Raw genomic sequence first — 24,430 nt, 5'->3', positions numbered from 1 at the left:
GTTCACATATCAGATGTTCCTGATTCTATTTAAACAATCCGCTAGGTAGTAGAAGCCAACTCACAGCTTCCAAAATCTTGTTGGCCTTTCCATGAGTTAGTGGAAGTAACAGCTACCATCCAGTGAGGGCTACCATCTGTGCACAACTTACTTAACCTTCCCCCACCCCCTTTTTGCAGAAGTAGAAACTGCCTGGGTGAAGTTAAGTAACAACGGAATTAGACAAAAGTAGCAGAGCTGGGATGTGAACTCAGGTCCAGGAGTCTTCAGAGCCCTGGCTTTTTCCAAGATCCCATACGCAGCAGTCCCTCAAACACTTTAGGAAGCCATTCTGTTTTGTCACCCAGCCATCGCTGGTTTCAGACAAGAGAGGAACAAATGTTACCAGAAGCAGTTGAGAAGGAATTAGACTTTATGCTCATAAGTGTTTACCCCACACTTCCAAACACACAAATACAACAGCAGGATCTGCAAGGGCGTCAATCCAACATAAACTCTCAGGGCTACTACAATAGCCTTGGAATTAAGCCAGTGCTTATACAAGAATTGCACTGAGCTTCTTAATCTCTCCTAGAAAACTTCTTATTTAACAGAGAGATGGGGTCAGTGTTATGGACCTTTGTGTTTATACCTCTCTAGAAGCTTTTTTTTTTTTTTTTTTTGTATTTGACCTTTCTAGCCAGAAGACTTTAATCACACGGGTCATCTCTCGGTGGCCACCTTCACTATCCACCGGATCCTGCCCCCTGACTCAGGAGTCTGGGTCTGCAGTGTGAACACAGTGGCTGGGATGGTGGAAAAGCCTTTCAACATTTCTGTTAAAGGTAGGCTCCATTTTCCAGGGGAAGAGCTGTATCCTTGATGGCGGTTTGTTTATGTATCCCTGGGTGCTGCTCCTAGGTAGAAATGCTATCTGACCACTAAAATGCCTTTTGGATATTCTCCAGGATACTAAGCCTTAAAAAAAAATTATGTGCATTAACATGGAAAGGAGGGATAAAGTATATACCTTTGCAATCACATACCACTGGGTTTGACTTTTATCCCTAACAGCTAGTAACCTTGGGTGTGGCCCTGAGCAAATGAATTTAGCCTCTCTGAACCTTTCCTTATTTGTAAATAAAGCTTAGTTTATCTACCACTCAAGGTTATTGTGAAAACTTGTTAAATATTGGAATTATATCTGGCACAACATGTCTGGTAGTGATTGTATCTCATGAAGAGTTTAACGTCATCATTGTTGTGGCTTTCTTTTCCCAGTAGAGAATAATTTGGAGAATCTCTATTTTGAGGACAACTCATTTAATATGAAGCCCAGGCTCTGCTATACAATGAACATGAATGATTTAATCCCATATTCAGAGTTCTGAGTATTCTTCCTGTTATGAATTAGTATTTCAAAATTCAAAAGTAACCTAAGTGGACGTGTGTACCCTTTGAGGCTTAGGGGGAAGAAATAAAGTGGAGGTGAATCCAAGTTAGCTTGGTTGGTGCACAGAGATACAATAAGGAATTTTAAATTTGGAAGTTCTTTTAATCCATTTAGACAAAAACACCTAAAAACTCTGTGGTATATATTCTAGAAAGGCACTGGGCTATGTGCTCCACATACTTCATTGGTCTTATTTAATTTTTATAAGGACCATGGGCAATAGGTATTGTTATCCCTGCTTTATCAGTCAGGAAACAGATTCAGAAGGTTTAGGTAACTCACCTAAGGTAGCACATCTGATGAACAGCAAATCTTAGTTTTGAACCTGGTCTCTTGACTCCAAAATCTGCATCATCTTTTCTAGATGATTGTGTTTTCTGAGTCTCATGTGTTACAGATAAGGCAGCAAGATAACTGAGGCTGATTTGAGTTTAGCTATTTCATTACTTGATTGGGAATCTTTGGGTGATCCCAGAGATAAATTCTATACCTGAACTGAATGTGAACACCCACCACATAATCTTCTTTTAAAAGGCCAATAACAATAGTAGTGTAAGTAACAGCCTTATAGATTTGAATTCTCTGCTCTGAGAACCCATAGAAACCACTTTAGAATCTGTAATATTTTTTGGATTACTGGAAAAGCCCAGATCTACTTTATTCAGTAGAAAATTAACATGATTAGAATAATTTCTCACATCATGCATATTCTTGGAAGAAAGGAAATGATATGCAGACAAGACAAATTATGTTATTTTTAAGCTTCTTGGAATGTTTGTTGCCCATGGAAAATATGTAGTAATAAGTAAAAAACAAATCCTGTTGCTAAGATTCAGGAGAGTCACGGATTCTAATTTTTATTTTTTAAATGAAAGGCACAGCATGAATCATCAGCATAGAAGCATCTCTAGTTCTAAGTTGCTGGTGTCTCTCCACTGTCAAATTGACTGATATCCATAAAATGGAAGTAGCCATCAAATAAATTAAGCAGTGTCTTTAATCATAGCATTAAAAAAAATAGATATAGATATCCTTCGGTACCTGTGAGTTGTTGTTTCTAGGACCCCCTTGGATACCAAAATCTGTGTATCAAGTGCCTTATAGAAAATGGCATAGTACTTGTGTACAACCCATGTACATCTTCCTGTAGACTTTAAATCAACTCTAGATTAATTATACACTGGTCCCCTCTTATCTATGGTTTCACTTTCCATTGGTTTCAGTTACCCACGGTCAACTGCGTCCCAAAAATGTTACATGGAAAATTCCAGAAGTAAACAATTCACAAATTTTAAATTGTGTGCTGTTCTGAGTAGCCTGATGAAGTCTCACGCTATTTACTCCATCTTGCTAGGGTTGCTAGGGACATGAATCCTCTCTTTGCCCAGTGTATCCAGTTACTTAGTAGCTGTCTTGGTTATCATATCCCCTATTATGAAATCATAGTGCTTTTACCCTCAAGTAACCTTTATTTTACTTAATAATGGCCCCAAAGGACAACAGGAGTGAGGCTGGCAATTCAGTTATTCTCTTATGGTGCCAATTTACAAGTTAACTTTATCATAGATATGTTAAGTATAGGGAAAAACACAGTACCTGTAAGATTTGGTACTGTTTGCAGTTTGAGGCATTCACTGGAGTCTTGGAATATATCCCTTGCAGATAAGGAGAGACTATTTTAACACCTAATACAATGTAAATGCTATGTATACAGTTGTAAATACAATGTAAATACTACGTAAATAGTTGCTGGCACATGGCAAATTCAAGTATTGTTTTTAGAACTTACTGGAATTTTTGTTTCCTGAGTATTTTCCATCTGCCCTTGGTTGAACCTGCAGATGCAGATCCTGCACACAGAAGCCTGACTGTACTAGACTTTATTACCAGAGTACAAATTGGTACAACCACTTTGGAAAACTAGCAATATATACTAAAGCTAAGCATACACCTACCCTGTGATGTAGTAATTCTACACCTAGGTTTTACACTCAGAAGAAATGAGTACCTATGTTTTAAAAAAATAAAAACCTTCAGTAATGTTCAAAGCAGTTTTATTTCTAATACCCCAAATAGCCATCAACATTAAAAAGAACTTTAAAAATTGTGTTATATTCATATGTAATGGTTTGGGAGGTCTGCTGTAGCAAAGTACCATAGACTGGGTGGCTTAAACAACAGAAATTTATTTTCTTGACATTCTGGAGGCTAGATGATCAAAGTAATCTCATCTTGGTCTGAGATCAAGGTGTTGGCAGAGTTAGATTCTTCTGAGGCCTTGCTCCTTGGCTGTAGATTGCCATCTTCTCCCTGTATCTTCATGTGGTCTTCCCTCTGTGTGTGTATATCCCAATTTAATCTTCTTATAAGAACAACAGTCATATTGGATTAGGAATGACTGTAGACCTGATTATAACTAAATTACCTCTTTAAAGACCCTCCCTCCAAATACTGTTATTGTTTATAGAGTGCAAGGGAGAAAGGAACAAGCCAAAAGAGAAAAATGATGTTGAATGAGGTAGGAAGCATCTAACATGGCCCTTAATGGCCGCTGCCTTCTGGAACTCATGCCTTGTGTAATCCCTTCCCTGTGAGTGTGGGCTGGACCCAGCAACTCTCCTCTAACACAGCAAAAGTGAAGGGCAGGGCTGGCTTCATGGGCATGTGACCTGACCACACAGGGTCCAGCACTTGGTTTAAGGTTCTGTTGTCATGATACAACTTGAAATTTTATCTTTGAACTTTGTAAGTGAAGTCCAGTGACACAATGGAGTGTGTGCATGAGCTGAAGAGATAGAATCAACCTGTGTGTCTGCCTCCTTTTGTGGCCACCTCATTCCCATAAGTGTTCTCGATGCCCCATGAGCACAGGAATCTGGGAGACCCGTGGTTCATGGGAGTTCATTAAGTCTCAAAGCAAGTACCGGGGCTACTTTGACAGTTGAGTTAATGGGGGCCCTGAGAGTCTGACAAGATGTCCTTTCCTTTCAAATCAGAACTTGCTTAATATGGACATACTGTAAATTTGTTTACATATTGTGGCCCTTAGGAAGGCCATAGATATTGAAATGTCTAAGATTTTTTTCATTCTCCAAGAACCAATTTTCACCTCATTGGGAGTGGTATTTCAGTCCCCTTGAGCATACATGGTCTTTTAGTTGGGGAGATTATTCTGGATTATCCAGGTGGACCCACTCTAATCTCATGAGTCTTTAAAAGCTCTAGTCAGAAAGAGATATCACAATGAAAGAAGAAGGATCAGAGAGACGTGACTTTGTTGTTTTTGAAGATGGAGGAAGGGGCCATGAGTCAAGGAATGCAAGTGTTTTTTAGAATCTGGAAAGAAGGAAACAGGTTCTCCCCTAGAGCCTCCAGAAATGAACACAGCCCTGTTAACACATTGATCTTTGTCCAATGAAACCCATATCTGACTTCTGATCTCCAGAGCTATCAGATAATAATTTTATGTTACTCTAAGCAGAGAAAGAGACAAAGTCTGGTGGCCTAGTGGGAAGCCTGATATTAAATAATCACACAAAATCAAGAAGAATAATACATTCTGAAAATTGCAGTGAAGGAAACAGTTCAGTGAAAGTGTGTGACGCAAGCCTAACCAAGGTTCTTGGATAGCGCCTGTGAGGCAGTCACATCAGAGCTGAGTTAAATGATGAGTAAGAGTCAGCTGCAGAATAGTGGGAGGTCCAGAGCATGCCTTGCAGGAGAACAGCATCTACAAAAAACCCGAGACAGAAAGCAGCTTGATGCATTGTTAGTTGAGTGAACCGAAAGATCACTGGGACTGAAGGGTATTGGGCGAAGAGAAGAGGAGGTGGAAGAGGAGGCAGGGGCTCTGTCGTGTATTCCTAGCAGGTCATGGTATGAATTTTGTATTTTATTCTAAATGTAATGGGAACCTATTGAAAGGTCTTGAGCAGAGTTCTCATGTTGTAAGAAAGCACTTTGTGGATAATGGGTTGGAGAGTCAAGAGCAAAGCCAGGGGATCACAGAGCATGTAACTGCATTGACTCTGAGCAGGGAACTCGAAGAGGGCTTTGTTGGAAATGTGAAGACACCCATCCTCTACCCCATCTAAGAACAACTGTAAAGCCCCAAAGTGTGAGGACTGATCTGTTCTTGACATTTTATTTAGTTCTTCCAAAGCCCTTGTATGCCCCCAATGTGATCGACACTGGACATAACTTTGCCGTCATCAACATCAGCTCTGAGCCTTACTTTGGGGATGGGCCAATCAAATCCAAGAAGCTTCTCTACAAACCTGTCAATCATTACGAAGCTTGGCGACATATTCAAGGTAAGGTTTGGAAAGGAAAGGCTCCAGCTGGAGGAGATATGGCAGGAAAATAAATTTTCCCCAAATATAGAACTCCTCTCTCCTGTCCTCAGCCCTCTCTGTTGGGGCTGCAGCAGGATTCCATTTCAGAGAATTCAGTAGAGTGCAGGGGTCCTCTGAGTTCCGGGGCTACATTTCTGAAAGTCATGGTGTACTGTGGGACACAAAACCAGCCTATGTCAGGAGTTACTATTACATCAATATTTTCCTCTGGATTGCCAGTCCCATTGTTACTCTATCTTGCTTGGTCATGGTGAAAGGTACATGTTTATGCCATGAATGTGGTAACAGGAAAGTCCAGGTTCTGCTAGAAAGAAAGGCTGTGACTTCATCTGCTTACATCTGAGGGGTGATTGCTACTGCTGTATTGAGTTGTTTATCCTTTTTCTCACTTGAGTCTTGTCCTGCCTGCAGGCTCCTAACTCAGAGATTTTGAGAATTTGGACCTGAAAGTTTGGGCTGTGACAGACTGAACTGGGACAGGGGGAAGAGGGGATCTGGATGAAGAGATTGATGTGCCCCTCCCCTAACTTTTTGAAAGAAAAAACCCAAATGTGATAAAATGTCAAAAGTTCATGAAAGCACTTAAATTTATTTGTTAGTTAAATTTATTTTGAGACACAAATTACAATTCTCTTTGTTGCATGATGATATAAAATCATAAAAAAAAAAAAAAGAAACTGAGCATGATCAATCAGTTGACCATCCTGTTTTAATCTTTAATCACACCATCTTGTAGTGAGACCTGCCACTGTCACACTTGTCGGGAGCATGCATCCCTCTATGAATACTTCAGTCTCACTATGCCTGTGATTTCCTAAAAAAGGGCCCTCAACCCATGAGATGTAGTTTATCAAGGAAGGTACAAAAAAAGAAGAAAAGGAGGGTTTGGGGTTTAATAACACTAGTTGACCTGGGTACATTGAATAAAGGCATGGTATTATAAATGAGCTCTTCACATTCTATTGAAGGCTCAGCCAAAATTCAGAATCCCAGGCTGATTTGCTGGACAACTGTTTCCAACATCAGTGGCTAGGTCTTATTTAAAAGAAGCTTTTTTGTTTTTTCTTACCTTGGTAATAATTCATTATCTCTGTGGACACCCACCAAATGGTCTTCTAGGAACTCTTAAACACAATCTGATATTTTTTCTTACCAACTGGAAATTTATCAGATGGTAAGGCAAAACTCTACCTTTGTAATAACCATGGAGAAACAGAACCTGGCAAAAGCAGATAGCTAAGGGGAAAAGAAGCCTATGCCATTAGTTTATGGGATCTGTTTTCTAATGCTTCAGAACCCTTCATTTATTATGACATGACCGTTACAGATTTGTTGTCTGCTCATTGTAAGCAAGCCCTCAAAGAGTCTCTTCTCTTGATTGCACTCACTGTATGTACTTGAAAACGTTAGAAGTTAAATTTTTTTGTATTATTCTAATTGAGTTTTTTCCTGTAAATCTGATTGGTATTCCATATAGTTGAAGATCTGTTCGGTTTTACTCTGCAAATAAAAAGACAAAAACACTAGAGTAGAAATATATAAGGGGCACAGAATTATTTATATTAAAAAGCCTTATTTTTCTTAGATTAGGAACACTGAGACCCTGATGATGGAATTGCATCTCTGTTTCACTCAGACACTGTATTTTAAAAAAACAGACATTAGTTTACAACACAATGACAACATTCCTGTTTAAAGAATGTACAAGATTTCCAACTTAAAAGTTTCCTGGACTCTCCCTCTTCTCAGTGACAAATGAGATTGTGACCCTCAACTATTTGGAACCTCGCACAGAATACGAGCTCTGCGTGCAGCTGGTCCGGCGTGGAGAGGGTGGGGAAGGGCATCCCGGACCTGTGAGGCGGTTCACGACAGCTTCTATCGGTCAGTTGAAGCCAACGGGCATTTATTCAGGAGCTGGGTGGGTGGGGGAGGAAGGGGAAAGAGGAAGGAAGACCAGGAAGGGTGGTGGTGGGTGAGTGGGTGGGTGGGGATGGTGGTGGAAGGAGTTTGCTTTTGAATGGGTGGGAAAGTGACAGGAAGGCTAGCAACTTGGAGCCAAACCGGCCCTTTATTTGGGCTGCACTCCTGGCCTGTCTCCCTGGGGAAGAGGGTCTGCAGCAATCACGGGACAGAGAAGGAAGCAGATGAGCCTTCAGGAAGGCAGGAACCTCCCTCAGGAGTCGGGATTTACTTAGTAGCAACTGTACTCAGTCTTGGCTCCTGAGTTTTACCACCACTTTCCTGTTTGCATCTTAAGGGCCCAGGCCAGGCTCTGGCCACACACATACTTCAGATATCCCAGTGTATTTATTTTTAAAAAGTAACTTCTTAATTTTTCAAAGTGAATCACGCACTTAATGAAGGCATCAAATAGAATGAAAGACTTTCCCTAAAGAGCAGCCGTCCTCTGCTCTATCTCGCCACCTCCCCATCCTGTTTCCTATAGGCAGCCCCTTTTATCTCCTTGAGCCATATGGTATGCACCTCCATGTTTCTACAAACACGAGTTCTCAAACACGAGTGTCCATCCAGATCACCTGTTCTCAAACACGAGTGTCCATCCGAATCACCTGTACAGCTTATTAAAATGAATTTCTGGGCCCCGCCCCCAGAGTTTCAGATTCAGTAGGCTTGGGGTAGTGCAGATTCCTGAACTGGGGTTCAGGAATCTGCACTTCTAATGAGTTCCCAAGTGATGCTTGATGCTGCTGGTCTACACATTCTAAGGAATATATGTAGCAGCATTTCTTGACTGATGAGTGTTAGTATCTATGGGTTTTCTATTGTGTAAAGCTGAGGAGCACTTGAATTGGGGAAATTTCCCTGATTCTAACTCGGGCTCCAACTTTCTGCTACCCAGGTCTCCTCCTCTGAAACATTCCAGTGATCCCTGTAGAGTTCTCTTTAGTGGTCTAGTGTTTTCTGTGTATAATCATTCTGTTACTATCTCCTGGTCAGCACTTACTAGTTTCAAATTCACATTTATTTCATTGTAACAAATATCAACTTCCTCATTTGACAGATTGAAAAGTAGATTCCATCGGATACATCACCATCCTCGATCGTCAAACTTAATATCCTCGTTTCTCCAATTATTATTTCTACCTCGGAACCCAAAGGCACCATGTCCTTATCCCAGTTGATGGGTTTTCCTGCTTTTAGTCTGTTTGTTTACTAAAGGCAGAAGGATATGGAATGATTTAGTGAGAAACTAAAAAGACCATCCAGCTCTCCTGCAGGGGTTGTGCATCCCTAACAGAGACACTCCCTTCCATGCTCCCCACCTAGTGTTCATCTGATCAGCAGCATCCTTAAAGAACCAAATAAAACTCAGGAGCTACTCTGATGCTTTTAGAAGCATTGCACAAGTCAGAAACGGTTTCCTGGGAACAGACCAGGCAGAAAATACAAAAAAATAACACTAGCAATGACTTTTGAGTTAGAGGATAAATGAATCTCCATGACTGTGATCCAAGGGGCTCCTGATGTGTTGTCAGGTTGTTGCTAAAAGGCAAATGGTAGTTAATTCTGTCTTAGGCCAGTGCTGCTGAATCAAAAGGGGAAGGCCATAATCTGACTCAGATGGAAAGTATTTATGGAACAGAACATAAAACACTCACAGGCTCACACCGTGCTGTCTTCAACCCTCAGAATGTGTTCCAGCCAGGATGTATTTAGAGGCCTCTTGGCATATTTCAAAGTAGTTCTCAGGGGTGGGTGGGAAGGGGATTCTTGAAGGTTCATCTTTTCCCATCATTTGAATTTTGCTGATGTTTGTGTAATTCATTTGGCAGCTGCACTATTTCTGAGTGTGTTGATTGAGTGGTAGAGGCCAGGAGTGGAGTGGAGGGAATACACTCTGAATCCATGGCAGAAAGAGGGCAGTTAGGGAGGGGAGAAGGGTAAGTCGTGTTCCCAAAGGGAAGGAAAAAGGAGGATGACCATTAATGGGTTTCTTCCTCTGTACCAGGCTTAGAAGGTTTACGTATATGCTCGAGACCATCAGCCCTCTGTATTGCTTTACTGTTGTAAGCCCATCTACCCATTCCAGGTGGCTTATTTGGGAACTTAAACTTCAGAGAAAAGCAAAGGAGGTGACATCACCTCTCTCCATTTGCAAAGGTTATGGAGAAAAGACCAATAAAACCTTGAGCATAATGCCAGGCTGGTGGCAGGACCTGACTACTGGTTCTCCCTAGTCTAAGGGTGGTCAGAACTGGCCGGTGAGAGTCCCTCTCCCGGTGGCTGGAAACAGACCCTTCTTCTCAACTCTAACCAAGTTTCTCAGCCTTTTTATTTTAATTTTTTAATTATCACCTCCTAGCGAGCTTTTGTCCTGATGTCTTTTCTGCCATGAATTGTAATATCACAGATCTGTTTATATACTGTGGCTCCTTTCTAAACCACTGTAGTATCTAAAATTTTCTCATACTCCAAGAACCAATTTTTGCCCCTTTAGAGGCAATAATTTCCCCACTGAGGATGTGTGAGTAGGGGATCCTTATTCTATATTTTGAAAATACTTTATATCTGGAATTTTTTAAAAAATCAGTGTATTGATTGATTGAAATTTGATTATTTCAATTAATCAGTTAATTGAAAACATACAGATTCCTCCACTGTCCACTGACACAAGATAAGATATCTTGGAAGGAAGGAAGGAAGGAAGGAAGGGAGGAAGAGAAAAAATATTGAGAGCCCCAACCCCTTCCAAGCATTTTCACCTCCATTATCTCATTTCTCCTGAGTCTGAAAGATGAGTATTTTCATTTCATGTTACATGTGAGCTCAGAGAGGTTATGAATTTTCTCAAGGCCACAAAACTAAAGGGGCAGGCTCCTGTCTCTGATTTCAAAGCCATCATGTTTCCATTCAGTTACCTCTGTGGTAGCCCAGATTCTTATGGGTAATTACAGCCAGACATCATGTGGTCAGAGCCAAACCTTGATGTGACCAGAGCAATGGTAGGCCTAGCCCTGCCATCACAGTATTATGATGTTTGGAATTGTCCTTGCTAAGGGAAAGTAACTCTGAAATTGCTTTAAGATGTGTTACTCAAAATGGGAACAGAAACACTGAACACTCACTTACAACCCCACAGCCTTTGCAAAGCGTGTTTTCATTTTTATCAGTTTCCTTCCTCTTTCACCAATTGTGGATATAATTTTTACCAAGTTGTAGTTATTTTTCTCATGTAGTATAAATTTTGGAGGGGCTTCTGTACTTTTCCCAATTATCTTTTAATCCCTTGGATGGCTGTATCATAATTTATCAAAGCATTTCCCTATTTTGAGCATTTAGGTTTCTTATGATTATTTGTTATTATAAATAATGTTGTAATGAACATCTTCGTGCACCTACTTTTTCTCTTTCTTTGTTATTTCTTCAGGATAAATCCCTGATAGTCAGATTATATGGCCAAGGTATATGGTCATTTCTAGGGCTCTTGAAAAACATTTGTAAATTGTCCTTCATAGGAGTTGTATTCCTGTATTACAATTACTCAGACTACATGTGAGAATATTTTAAAGCTTTGCTATTTTGGTAGGAAAAAAAATATTACATGGCTGCTAGCATCTGTTTCTTTGATAGCTTGTGAAGTCAAATATTACTCTAAAAGCAAAGTTTATTCTATAAAGCTGTCCTTTGGGGTTGTTGTTACCTACACCCTATATAAAAATAATCATCCTTCTGATTTCTCTTAGGTCTTCCTCCTCCAAGAGGTCTCAGTCTCCTACCAAAAAGTCAGACCACTCTAAATTTGACCTGGCAACCAATATTTCCAAGCTCAGAAGATGACTTTTATGTTGAAGTCGAGAGAAGGTCTGTGCAAGTGAATAGTGATCAGCAGAATATTAAAGTGCCAGGCAACTTGACTTCAGTGCTACTTAACAACTTACACCCCCGGGAGCAGTATATAGTCCGAGCCAGAGTCAACACCAAGGCCCAGGGGGAGTGGAGTGAAGATCTCATCGCATGGACCCTTAGTGATAGTAAGTAACTCATGCTGCCCCAGCCTTGCCTGAATGACACGTAGCTACTGACATTTGAACTTAGCTCCCATCACTTCAAGGCTGATTCTTAGACATCATAAAAGGTACTTAGTTGTGAATGGAAGCCAATTATCGCCCCCCACCAACACATCAAATCATTTTAGTGACCTGCTGTACGTATGGAATTTCCATATATTTGGATTTGCAATAATTCAGGCCGTAAATTTGTGGTAAAATTTACTTTTCCTTTCTACAGAGTTACTTATTACATATATTAAGAATATGAATAAAGTTGTCTAGGGCTGTTGACAGGACAGTTGAATCTGTTGTTGAATCTGTTACAGGACAGTTTTCAGGATTGTTGTGTATCTATATGCACACAGATAATGATTAATTATAGATAGGTCTTTCCTAATCTTAAAAGCCAAAGAACCTTGCTTGAAAAATCTTCATAACAGACAATTCTTGGAGTTACAATACATATTTGAGTTTAATAAAACCACTTTCTTTCAAAATAGTCTTTATTTCAGGATTTTCTCAATTTCATACTCGTCTTTAAAATTAGTTGAAACATCTTCAGTTTCTCTGTAATACTGAAAGCTTTTCCATCACGAACTAGAGAGTTGTGTTTTGATTCATGGCATTAAAACTGTCTGTGCATTTTGGAGTCCTTGGAAAGATGAGATATTTTGAAGTCACACCAACTGTCACTGATGCTAGGATCCTGTGGTCTCTTGTCAACTCTCGAAGTCTGAGTTTCTCTTCTGAAGCTGAGTCTCCACTTCCCCAGTAACAGGTGTGCAGACTGGCTTAGAGTTTCTCCAGCCGCTCCCTTCTTGTATCAATAACACGTGGAAGTCTCAACTGTTCCGTCAGTGTTTAGGGATGTCTTCATCATCTGCTAATTCTGGGAAATTTAAAAGTTATAGAACAGTGCCAATAGTACTGCAGCAAACACCAACATTTCTACCAACCAGAATTAACAACTGTTAACATTTTATCATATTTGCTTTCAGCTACTTCGTGGAAGTAGTTCCACAATAAAGATGCAACAAAATCCCATTGGACTCTCATCCCTACTCTAATTCTCTCCCCCCTCCCCAGAGACAACCAAAATTATGAGTTTGTTACATATCTTTCCATTCAGTGTTGTAAAATTTTAATATATTATATACATCCATAAGTGTCGGTATGCATACATATTCTTCATCTTGCTTTTTGAATAAAAATGATTTCTATCTGTACCTATTAATTTGCTTAAATCTGACATATTCCTTATTAACTTCCATATAGTACTGTGTGTTATGACAATTTCATCTTACTTATCCATTCCCTTTTAGGTTAACATTTAGATTGTTTCCTTCTTTCTGTTTTTCCTGTTGCAAAAATGCAATGACTGTCCTTATACATATTTCCACCTGCATAGGTGTGAGAGCTTTTCCAGGGAACTTGTCTACAAGTGGAATTGATGAGCTCTCTTCCTCTAAAGTGGCTATGTAATGCACACTATGTCCAGGAGTATATGAGAGTACCACTTCCTCTATATCCATCTCTGTATCTATGTCCTTTCCCTACATCTATCTAAATATCATTTGATATTGTAAAATCTTTATTTTTGTCACTCTCAAAGGTAAAGGGTATCTAACTAGTGATTTCAATTTCCATATCCTTGATAACCAGCAAGGTCGAGCATCTTTTTCTTGGGTATTTTATTGGACATTTGGATTTCCTCTTTTTTGTTATATTTGTTGATACACTTTGCCCATTTGCTATTGGTTATCTTTTCTTAACAGATTTATTAAAAATGCTTATATAATTTAGATACTAATCTTCCTATATACATTACAAATGTATTCTCTTAATTTCTTTATTTTCACCTTGGTGGTGGTTGGTATCTGTTACTCCACAGAAACTTTGCATTTTGATATAATCAAACCTGTCAATATTTGCCTTTCTGGTTTGTACTTTTTGTATTTTGAAATTACTCCCTACCTCAAGGTCATGAACATATTCTCTGTATTTTTCCAGTAGCTCTAGTGTTTTGTTTTGCATATTAGGTCTTTCAGATATAGGGTTGCTATTTTGGGATGTGGTGTAAGTATTTTAATCTTTTTAGTTGTAACCTTACTTAATCATATATGGCAAGCTGATGGACCCAATGCCATACATGGAATAGTCCCTCTAGTGACTTGTGGTGCTTTCTACATCATAGGCCAAATTCTCATTTTGGTTTTGTGTCTATTTCTGGACACTCTGTTCTCTTTTACTGATGTTTGGGTTTTTTGGGATATATATTGTTCCTGTACTAATCCCAATCTATTTAAATTTCTATAGATTTATGAAATGTCTTGATAACTATAGAGTGAATCCCTATTTTCTTTTTCAAAGTTGTCTTGAATGTTTATTCACTATTTTGTATAAAATTTGCCCTCATTAGCATTACACATGATCAAAATCACATCATCAGTATCATCTGTATGATTAAACAAAAACTAGCTAGTTGTCACTGCAAGTGAACTTGCCTTGGGAGGTTGTATGAAATTTAATGGGGGTGGGGAGCTATTATGCTGCTGGCGATGGTAGAGGTGTTGATTGGCAGGGTAGGAGCTGGTCCCTACAGAATCAGGAAATCAGGGTAAGAAGTATGTGAATAAGAACAATTCAGTTTTAACTGAGACAGTTGTTAATATGCTGTGTTGCCAGTGGCTCATCTTCCATATAGGTTGTTCAGAAGTACGATTAATGCTTCTCGGTATACAGTTTATACTGGTGCCCAGCCTAGCAGTTCCATCTGGACCAAGTGTAAGGGGTAGAACCGATCATATTTGGCCTATGGCACCTAAAGGATGTAAAAAATGATATATGTGTATAATGTTCTCTTGCACATGTATATGTGGAGTATCTCATTGGACACAATTACTTTGAGGAGAGAAGAGTAGGCATTTGCATCACATTTAACAGATAAGAAACTTGAGGCACAGAGGAGGGTAAGTGACTTGACCGAAGTTATATAGCCATTAAGTCATGGGGTAGGACCCTAATTCACATTTCAGTACTATTTTTTGTTTGTTTTTGCCAAACCATGCTACCCATTTGTCTCTTTGGATGAGCAACCAACTGCTTCAAGACAAGATTGGTTCCTGGCAAAGACAAGATTGGTTCAGCAACCATATCCCACTTCTAAATTGTTCACTGTTTAAGTTAGCATTTCATAAAGTGTTTAAAAACCTAATTTAGAGTCACCCAGGGAAGCTGCTAAAATGTAGATGACTAGGCTTAGACTCAGTAAATGTAAATAAAAGTCCACTGAGCTAGCTTAAAGGGTGACTTCTTTCAGGTACTGAATAGATAAATTGGTATAAGCAAATCTCTAATTTCCAGTTGACACCAGGATTATATTCATTATTCTTCTAGCAGGTGTCTGCGAGGTGCTGCTTCTTTTTGTGACAGGCTTAGAATACTACTAGTTTATGAAGTTGAATTTTTTTGGAGGCACAACTATGCAGACACTAAATATGTGTTCATAGTAATCTGAAAATGTAAAGATTCTTAATACCCTGTAATCCTTGTAGGAAGGAAGGTTATTTTATATTTTTGTAAAAATATGCAAAAAGTTTGGTACTAGAAACAAAGGAAGTTAAGACATACTGTAGATTAATTGTGATTTTTGATAATTTACTACTCATTAGACATAGAAAATACTAATCAGATTTGAAAGGTTTGAAATCCAGTACCTTGACAGAAACATTATGCTGTACACCAGAAACTGACAGATTGTATCGGACTATACTGCAATTTAAGAAACCAAATAAACAAATGAAAAACAAAATCCAATACCCAAGTCCCATAAATTGCCACAGTCACCTAAGGAACATGATATGGGGAATCAGCGTCATGGAAAGAGGAACTTAGAATGAAGAAGAATCTCTGAGAATTTAGAATACAAAGAGTATACCTTAAGATACTTCTCAGAGGTCCTAATTTGCTTATAAGCAGTAGCTTTCATCTGGAAAAACAGTGGTAGAAAGAGTAGAATGGTCTGGATCTACTACTTGCTTACTGGGTCCAGTAAAAGCCCTTCCATTTTTGAAGTTACCATGTTCGCATCTCTAAAATTTGAATATAAAAATCTCAGCACAGTTTGCCTATCTGCCTGTGTGGTTCTAGGGGTCAGAGAGAGCCTTCATATGGAAGCATCTTGTAAACAGCCTGGCAAATGTAAGGTATAGTTAACACCAAGAGCAAGACCTTGGATTCATTCTTCCCTTCAAATAGTTTTAGGCTTTATAGAGTCACAAACTTCCCTTCTAGCCTGTGTCTATTATCTGGAAGGAGTTGAGAGTTCAGTGATGATTCTGTACACGTCATCTTTGTATCTGGAAAACCTCAAGGCATTGCTCTCTCATCCTGCCCATGCCCCTGAGTGGAAAGTGATCTTTCTTTCCCCTAAGTCCCTATAGCACTCTGTCTCCTAAGTGCTTAACATATTTTGTTAATAAGTGCGTAACAAGGATAGGCTCTATGGGCCAGTGGCTAAGACTACACATGATGGTGTTAGACTAACAGAAATCCTATTTCTTCTACTTAATAGCTGTGTGACCTTGGGCAAGTCACTTAATCTCTCTGGACCTCAGTACTTAGGGTAAGATTGTTATGAGTCATTGAGGTACTATATGGAAGGGCCTGTATAAATGTTAGCTCTCCTAATCATTCTGTTCTCAGCGTCAAAAACAATGTAATAGCAGTTTGTGGAGTAACAGAATCTCCGAGGCCTTTAATTAGTATAAGGATGGCAAATGTGTGATAAGTGTGCTGCTGTTTTCCCATCTGTGGCCATTTGTCAAGTCTGCATTGAGTCCACCACCAGTGGATTGGCGTCATCCTCTGAGATAACGCTTACAAGTGATTCATGGTTTATGAGCTGACATTAACTCTTTCTCTCGCAAAAGCATAATAATCCAAGAGATGGTAATATTTCTTAATTAAAATCATGTTTGTTTGTTTTTAAATTTCTAGTTCTCCCTCCTCAACCAGAAAACATCAAGATTTCCAACATCACAGACTCCTCAGCTGTGATCTCTTGGACGATCTTGGATGGCTATTCTATTTCTTCTATTATCATCCGTTACAAGATTCAGGGCAAGAATGAAGACCAGCACATTGATGTGAAGATCAAGAACACCACCATCACCCAGTACCAGCTCAAGGGCCTGGAGCCTGAAACAGTGTACCAGGTGGACATCTTTGCAGAGAACAATATCGGGTCCAGCAATCCAACCTTTTCTCATGAACTGATGACTCTTTCTGAATCTCAAGGTTGGTAGAGTGGACAGGTATTTACATAGGATTATTTCTGGGGAGTATCAGAAAAGCCCCACTGTCTTAAGATGTTTACCCCATGTTTGTATCGTGTGATGTGATGGGCTTGTCCTAATAAGCTTCACCACCTCTACATAGCTCCTTAAAATGAAAATGCCCCTTGGAAGGATACCCTGTCGATCCATTTTCTTATCATTTAACCTTAGGTGAAATTAGCCTACCCAGCCAGTAACTGAAGCTCTGAGGAATATGAATTTGGTTCCATGGAGAACAAAGACCTTGGAACTAGCTTAGTGGAGGCAAGCCCATAGGAGGCTCCAAGGACCACACTCCATTCTTTCTTAAAATTAACTCGTCCTTTAGCTTGGATGACACTATGCTATTCTGAGTTTTCTCTTTTACTTTTCAGATCCAGGTTATGACGTTTCCTCATCCACTACTAACCCCCACCCCAAAGAGAATAAGCTCTTTGAGACAGAGATCCCTCAGGGGGCCAAGCACACCAGGCCCGGTGTTGGTGATGTTTTTAAATGGAAACATACTTGATGTATAATATTATGTTAGTTTCAGGTATACTACACAGTGATTTGACATTTGCATCTATGATGCAGTGACTGCCACATATATAATATATTTGCATATACTACAAATGATTACCTTTAGTAATCATCTGTCTCCATACAAAGTTATTACGATATTATTGACCATATTCCTTATGTTGTACATTATATCCCTGTGGATTATTTATTTCATATTTGGAGGGCTGGACCTCATAATCCCCTCTAGTATTTGATTGATAAAAACTGTTAAACATAATTAGTGGACAAGGGCCCCAGGGATGGGCAGGGCTGCAGCTCCTGGAGAGCCTTCCCTATGAAGGGTCTGTCTGAAATGGCACCTCCTAGTCCTCTGTGCTGCACAACTCGTGCAAGGGATTGGAGACAGAGGGACATTAGAGGGAAATGATGACTCTTGCAGATTTATAATACAGATCAGAGTATTTTTACAGAAAATCTTGTAGCACTAAAAATATCTTGATTTTTCTTGAGGGCTACCTAGGGCTTAAAAAAAAAATCAAACAAGCTCTGTTTTCAGTGTTGATTCTTTGGAACATTTTTGAAATGTCCAAGGAATAATGAGTCTGCCCATTATAGACAACTGTAGTTTTCAGATGACAGTCTTCATAAATGCATCATTTCTATAGTTACTTGTGTTTTAGTAAAATACATACAGGCCCTAAATCCAAGCCATAAATAAAATATAAAGAGAACACTTAAAAAGCAAGACATAACAAAACTAAAAAACCATCACCATCCCATTTCAGACATCTCTTTAAGCATACACGAACAGAGATAGAAGGAAAGATAGTTCATCACAAAAGAATACTCTGTCTGCTGTTTTTCATAAAAAATACATTTAATTTTACTTTAATTTAAATAAGGGAAAGAAGTGGAAGGGTTACACCATAATCTTTAATAATTTTTTTTGACCTGAACCCTAAATTTAATGGTTTTTCTCTTCTCTCTCTTCCTTCCTTCCTTCCTTCTCCCACTGGTATCCTCAGGTTCTCTCCATCAGCTCTTTAAAACAAGAAAAAATGAAAACAAGGGGGTGGCTGGGATATAGCTCAGCGGTAGAGCACATGCTTAGCATGCATTAAATCCTGGGTTCAATCCCCAGTACCTCCATTAAAAAAAAAAAAGAAAGAAATCAAAACAAAATATCTTGCCAACTCTATGCTCTTAGCATCATGGAACTTTAAAGCTTTTCTCAGTGGGGAAATTGTGCAAGGAGGTTTAATCACTTTCCCAAAGTCATAGATCTAGTTGGTCATTCTCACTATTACTCAGTAATCTTCATCTGCTCGGGCCTCTACTTGGAAGTGAAAGTTCAACAAAGGACAACAACTAGTGATTAGCATGTTGCCATTTAAACAACTCTTTTGCACTTTTTCTTTTTTAACTTATAACAGCCCTGTGGGTCAGACTCATCTCCACTGAGCTCCAGAAAGTCAGTAAGTAGGACAAGGTCACCTAGCAATTAGATGGCAGGGCTCAGGCTGCCATTTCATTCCCATTACACTGCGGCTTCTCTTGCAGGCGGTCTTGGCCTGTCTCTCTACCTCAGCTAACCCGCTGCTTCTCCTGTGTTCTCCCACGCAGCAACTGCAGACCTCGGAGGCGGGAAGATGCTGCTTATCGCCATCCTTGGCTCAGCGGGAATGACCTGCCTGACGGTGCTGTTGGCCTTTCTGATTATGCTGCAGTTGAAGAGGGCAAACATCCAAAGGAGAATGGCCCAAGCCTTCCAAAACGTGGTAGCATCTCATCTTCCTGGTAGCTAATAAGTGCGAGGCCAAGTATAGGTAGAACCTTCATTTTAAAGATGGGGCCTAGAAAATTTACTTATAAAGCAAATATTTCCCTTAGGCAAGTTTCATCTTTTCTTTGTTATGAAATGGAAGAGAAATAGCATGAGTGTATAATTTCTTGTCCAAATCGCAACGATTCTGAGAGTGAAAAGGTTATGTGGGAAACCGAGCCTAAAGCAGGACTATTGCCCCATCAGGAAGAGAATACAGCCATCCTAGTGACAAGTCACCAGCGAGAGTAATCTTGAAATACAAAGTACTGAACATTTTTTGGTAATGAAGGACATGAGGGTAACCAGACCTCAGAGTGATAGGTAATGAAGATTTGCACCAGAGTTTTTTCCGTGTTTTCCTATTACCAGTCCCCATTTTGTACTTCCAATATCTCTTTCAATTGTATTATTTTTCATGTATATGTGAATTACATATACATGTGTACCCCCATTCCTGTGTACCCCTCAGTGTGCTGTCATAGTTCATGGTACTTGGCACTGCCTCTTTGTTTCACCTAGGAATTTTGACCACTAAGAAGGTTTACAAAATCAGACTTTACCTAGAGGCATCCCATTTGACTCCTTTGATGTTCTACAGCCTGAACATTTCTCTAGTCTGCAATTTCAAGCTCTGTAAAATTAATCTGTACACAGCTCTGTTGATTCTACATGTAAGGCCCTGAGTACAATTACATATTCCACATGAGGTCTACCTTCATGTGTGCAAGTCCCTGAGATTCCCTTCAGAAGAGAACAAGGGAGGCTCTGTAATCCGACTCCTCACCAGAGCTGGCTCAACTCAGGCTGCCACTGGAGAGTAAAGACCAGCAAGGGGGTTTAGAGGGCTGGAGCTCCTCGTGGTACTGGTGCTTTGTCACAGTGCCATCAGCAGCCACTTACACTCAAGAGAAAAGGAGACACTTTGTTGGGCTCTGCTCTAAGCATCAGTCATCCGGTAGCCAGGGTCTGCTCCAGAGTCGGCTTGAGAGATTCTGAGCTTTAGAACAAGCAGGAGAGAGTAAGAGCCAAGAATAGACCAAGATGTTGCTAGGAAAGCTCTCACAGAAGCATGACCTGTGACTGCCCCAGAGAGCTCTCGGAATTCTTTTCCAAACTAGAACTGAATACCTGCTCATTCTACAGCAGAGTAGAAACCCAAGTCTGATTAACTCAGAAATATGCCATGTCGTGGCATACATACTGTTACTCTCCCCTCCCTCACCCTCTGCAGACATAACTAATGGATTGCGGCATGTTTTCCCACTGAGGCCCAGACCTGTGCCAATGCAGCTCCACAGGCAGCCACTTCATCCGAGTGGGCCTGTTAGATGAACCCTATCTCCATCTTCATTCTAGAATTGGATAGACTATTTCTTTTTTCACCTGGTGTAACTACAAACCAGGAGGTATTATGTCTCTTAAAATGATGAAAAATCCTGACATGAAACCATTATTTTTCTAGAGGGAAGAACCAGCTGTGCAGTTCAACTCAGGAACTCTGGCCCTGAACAGGAAGGCCAAAAACAACCCAGATCCCACCATTTATCCAGTGCTTGACTGGAATGACATCAAGTTTCAAGATGTGATCGGGGAGGGTAATTTTGGCCAGGTCCTTAAGGCTCGCATCAAGAAGGATGGGTTACGGATGGACGCTGCCATCAAGAGAATGAAAGGTCAGTGCTTGGCCGGATCGAGTCAGCATTTCCCTGGGTGGGGGGCTAGCTTGACTTCCTGTTGAATCTTTCCTCTAAGGTCTTAAATTCTTTAAACAAAACATTGGCGTGGTGTCAGACATAGCTGTTATGTGCAACTAAAGCTGATGTTTCCTTTGAGGGCAGCCGTCTGGGGTCAGGATGCACACATGAAGGCATGAGCTATTTAAACACCACTGTCTTGATTCCTTGGGATGTGAGAATACAGATTCTCTGTCCTACACTGCTAACTTTGAAGGAAGCATTATCTTAGTGCCGTGATTCTCAAAACTTAACCATGCATCAGAATGGCTAGAAGGCTTGTTAAAAAACAGACTCTTGGACCCCACCCCATGGTTCCTGATTCAGTGAGTCTGGTATGTTGCATTTCTAATTAGTTCCCAAGTGATGCTGACGCTGAGGGTTTGGAGACCACACTTAGCAAACCAGTTTCTTCATGGGCTGTCTGCATCACAATTCCTGGAGACATTGTTAGAGAGGCATCTACTTGGGCTTCTCCCACCCATGGTTCTCCCAGCCATGGTTCTACCATATTCACATATCTGGGGTGGCGCATGGAAATCTGCTCTTAAACGTTCTCAGCAATTCTTCTGTTCACTCAAGTTTGAAAACCACTGGTCTAAGGTCACAAGAACTAGATCTTTTCCAGTTGTGTTCAAGACTGCCTGGTGTCTACCCGTTTAGTAAGATCTTCTGAGAAAGCAAGATGCCGAGGTCTCTGGCCATGCTAGTTGTCCTCCCTTCTGGGTGAAACAGCAGTTTGGAAAAGACGTGACTGTGAAGCTGCACTGTTGCTTTCACAGCACACAGGCTTGGAAAGTGGCATGTTAGAGCCAGAAGTGTAATCACTGCTGTTATTGGGCAGCTCCATAGTGAGGATCCTCTAAAGTTGCTGATAGGTTTTCCTTCTTTTTGACTTCAGTGTTGAGCCTATGATGGAAATGAACACTCAGTCTTATTAAATCTTTGCTGCTTTCTGCATTGCTAGAAAACACTATGTCAGGAAACAAACAAAACAAAATAAATGCAATATTTTTATCCTTAGAAATAGTAATGCTTCAAAAAACACACACACACACTTTGCTTAGCATCCAGACACCCTTTTTCATTTTGCTACGTTAGAGACTCTTGGGGAACAGTCAGGATAGTGGGAGGAGAGGGTTTAGAACTTTGTACCATCAGTTTTCTTGGGAATTGAACTGATTGTCTATCTCAGGCCAATGTGAAGAGTTAAAATAACTTAACAGGGCACCAAGGCAGAAAAGTTCTGCAGGGAGAGTTCATGCATGCAAAGGGGCACTTGCTGATCTAAAGGGACAATCTCATTGTCACCTCACTATAAAGTACTTCACCTTTAAAAAATGCTCCCAAGGCACTGGCCCTCAGGCTCCTGCAGTAAGAATCTGGTACTCGATTTGGAACTGCCTACTAGTCACCCAGTTATGCATCAACCAAACAGCCTTCTCTTCAGCCTGGTTGGTGGTTCTCCCTCTGAGCAAAGTGCTAGTGGAGACACAGGATGAAAAGAATAGAAACAAATGCAGCTCAGTTTCCTGACTACCAAGCACCTGCTATAAAAAGGTCATGGGGATTTGGGGGTTTTTTAGCAGGATTATTTTATGAAAAAAAGCAAGTTAAAATTATTATAATAAAGCAAAGTGTGTCCATTACTGGTGATTTTCACTAAAACTTTGGTTTTATGCCTCAGCATGTTTGTCTCTGGAAGGTTGAGTTAGCTGGGAGAGCCAGAGTCTAAGAGTGTGGGAGCAGCTCCTTCTCGAACAGATCATTTCTCTGGGTATTTGAGAGCTTCAGCAGGAAGACTTCAGAGCAGCAGTTCTCATCCAGGGGTGATTTGGCCTCTGGGGGTGGCATTTGGCACTCAGTGGATACATTTTTGGTTGGGCTACTGGTATCTAGTTCCTCAGCTCAGAAATGCTGCTAAATGTCCTATTATGCACAGGAGAGCCCCTAGCAACAAAATATCGGCCTACATTCTGACAGCCAAGCACTCGCGTCAGAGTAATCTCTTTGATTTCTATACAGTTTTCCAGACATTATGGTGACTGAGTGTACCTGAAGGTTCTGGAGAGCAAGAGGGGACAGTTGTTTCTAAAGAGGCATAACAGAAAGGGATCGTGACTCTTGACTTTCTTCCCAGAATATGCTTCCAAAGACGACCACAGGGACTTTGCGGGGGAACTGGAGGTTCTTTGTAAACTTGGACACCACCCAAACATCATCAATCTCTTGGGAGCGTGTGAACATCGTGGTAAGATGCTCTTTTCCTGTCTTTCCTGCCAGATTTTTTTTAAACAGGCACATTCCATATTGAAATTAGGACAGATAATAATCTAAGAATGTTACCCAGTTTTTAAAGTTGTAGTTTTAATCTGTATGTCTGGTCCCATTAATATGGGATGTTTGGCAACTTTTTGGAGGTAGGTCCCAAGGCTGAATCATTTGGCCTCTGAGGTGGTTCAGCCATCACTGCCCAAAGATATCCCAGCTCCTGCACGCTCCCATCGTTGCTAATCCAGAGGTTTTCTCAGCTACCACTAGAGGGACTCAGCACCAGGAAGAGTGAAGTACATTGGTGGTTCTTAGTCACCTACCTTTTTCATTTTCCCTCCAAACCCAAGTAACTGATATTCTGAATATGAGATCTGTCAGTGCCAGTAATCTACTGTAATGTGAAACCACTGATGATGCTTAGGTTAAAATAACAATAATAAATTTATATCTAATAGTACCTCGTTTTTATCCAGAACAGTGCCCTATAGAAATACCTTGAAGCTTTACAACTACCCTATGTCACATATACTCTTAAAGTTAAACTTACATTATTAATGCAAATATATGTATTGAGTACTTTCTGTTGTAATGTGTGTGATAAACTGTGAATGAGTGGGTAACAAAAAAAATCTCTGGGCTTACCTCTGCATGCTACCTGGGTTTGCAGTTCTAAATCTATGCTTTATCTTAATTTCTCATGGAAAAGTTTGCTCCAACAAAAAAGCTCCACACAGTAATTATTTACAAACTTGACAACCTCTTGTTGACTTTGTAGCACAAACACCAACAATGGGAAAGAGACTACTTCCTTTTCCTCAGTTTATTAAACTAAAAATACTGGTACTTCAAACAATATATCATTCTGTGATCCAATAAGGGTGTAATTCTGAAAGCCAGATCATGTCTCATAGGTTAAATACTGAAGTAATGACATTTATTTTTGAGCTATTTCCTGAG

The 24,430-nt window shown here is 40.1% G+C and overlaps 1 protein-coding gene and 1 long non-coding RNA gene across 8 annotated transcripts in view; one reads left to right on the top strand and one right to left on the bottom strand.

Moving 5' to 3' along the window:
- TEK (TEK receptor tyrosine kinase) overlaps positions 1-24,430 on the top strand; it is a 113,843-nt gene that overhangs the window by 77,520 nt on the left and 11,893 nt on the right. For all 7 annotated transcript variants that reach the window (XM_072959284.1, XM_072959282.1, XM_072959281.1 and 4 more), the window contains 8 exons: positions 680-824; positions 5,584-5,745; positions 7,537-7,671; positions 11,496-11,783; positions 16,800-17,099; positions 19,265-19,416; positions 20,929-21,139; positions 23,340-23,450. In XM_072959284.1, the coding sequence (XP_072815385.1) occupies positions 680-824; positions 5,584-5,745; positions 7,537-7,671; positions 11,496-11,783; positions 16,800-17,099; positions 19,265-19,416; positions 20,929-21,139; positions 23,340-23,450 (1,504 nt within the window). The remainder of the gene's footprint in view (positions 1-679; positions 825-5,583; positions 5,746-7,536; positions 7,672-11,495; positions 11,784-16,799; positions 17,100-19,264; positions 19,417-20,928; positions 21,140-23,339; positions 23,451-24,430) is intronic.
- LOC140695989 (uncharacterized) lies at positions 3,599-5,912 on the bottom strand. The gene is made up of 2 exons (XR_012071889.1): positions 5,710-5,912; positions 3,599-3,766 (listed from the first exon to the last, which is right to left on the bottom strand). It is a non-coding gene; the product is annotated as an uncharacterized lncRNA (long non-coding RNA).

The sequence above is a fragment of the Vicugna pacos genome, chromosome 4 (assembly GCF_048564905.1).
Source record: "Vicugna pacos chromosome 4, VicPac4, whole genome shotgun sequence".
Taxonomy (NCBI): Eukaryota; Metazoa; Chordata; class Mammalia; order Artiodactyla; family Camelidae; genus Vicugna; species Vicugna pacos.
The sequence above is the reverse complement of the archived record's forward strand: the minus strand, read 5'-3'. Positions and strand labels throughout refer to the sequence as shown.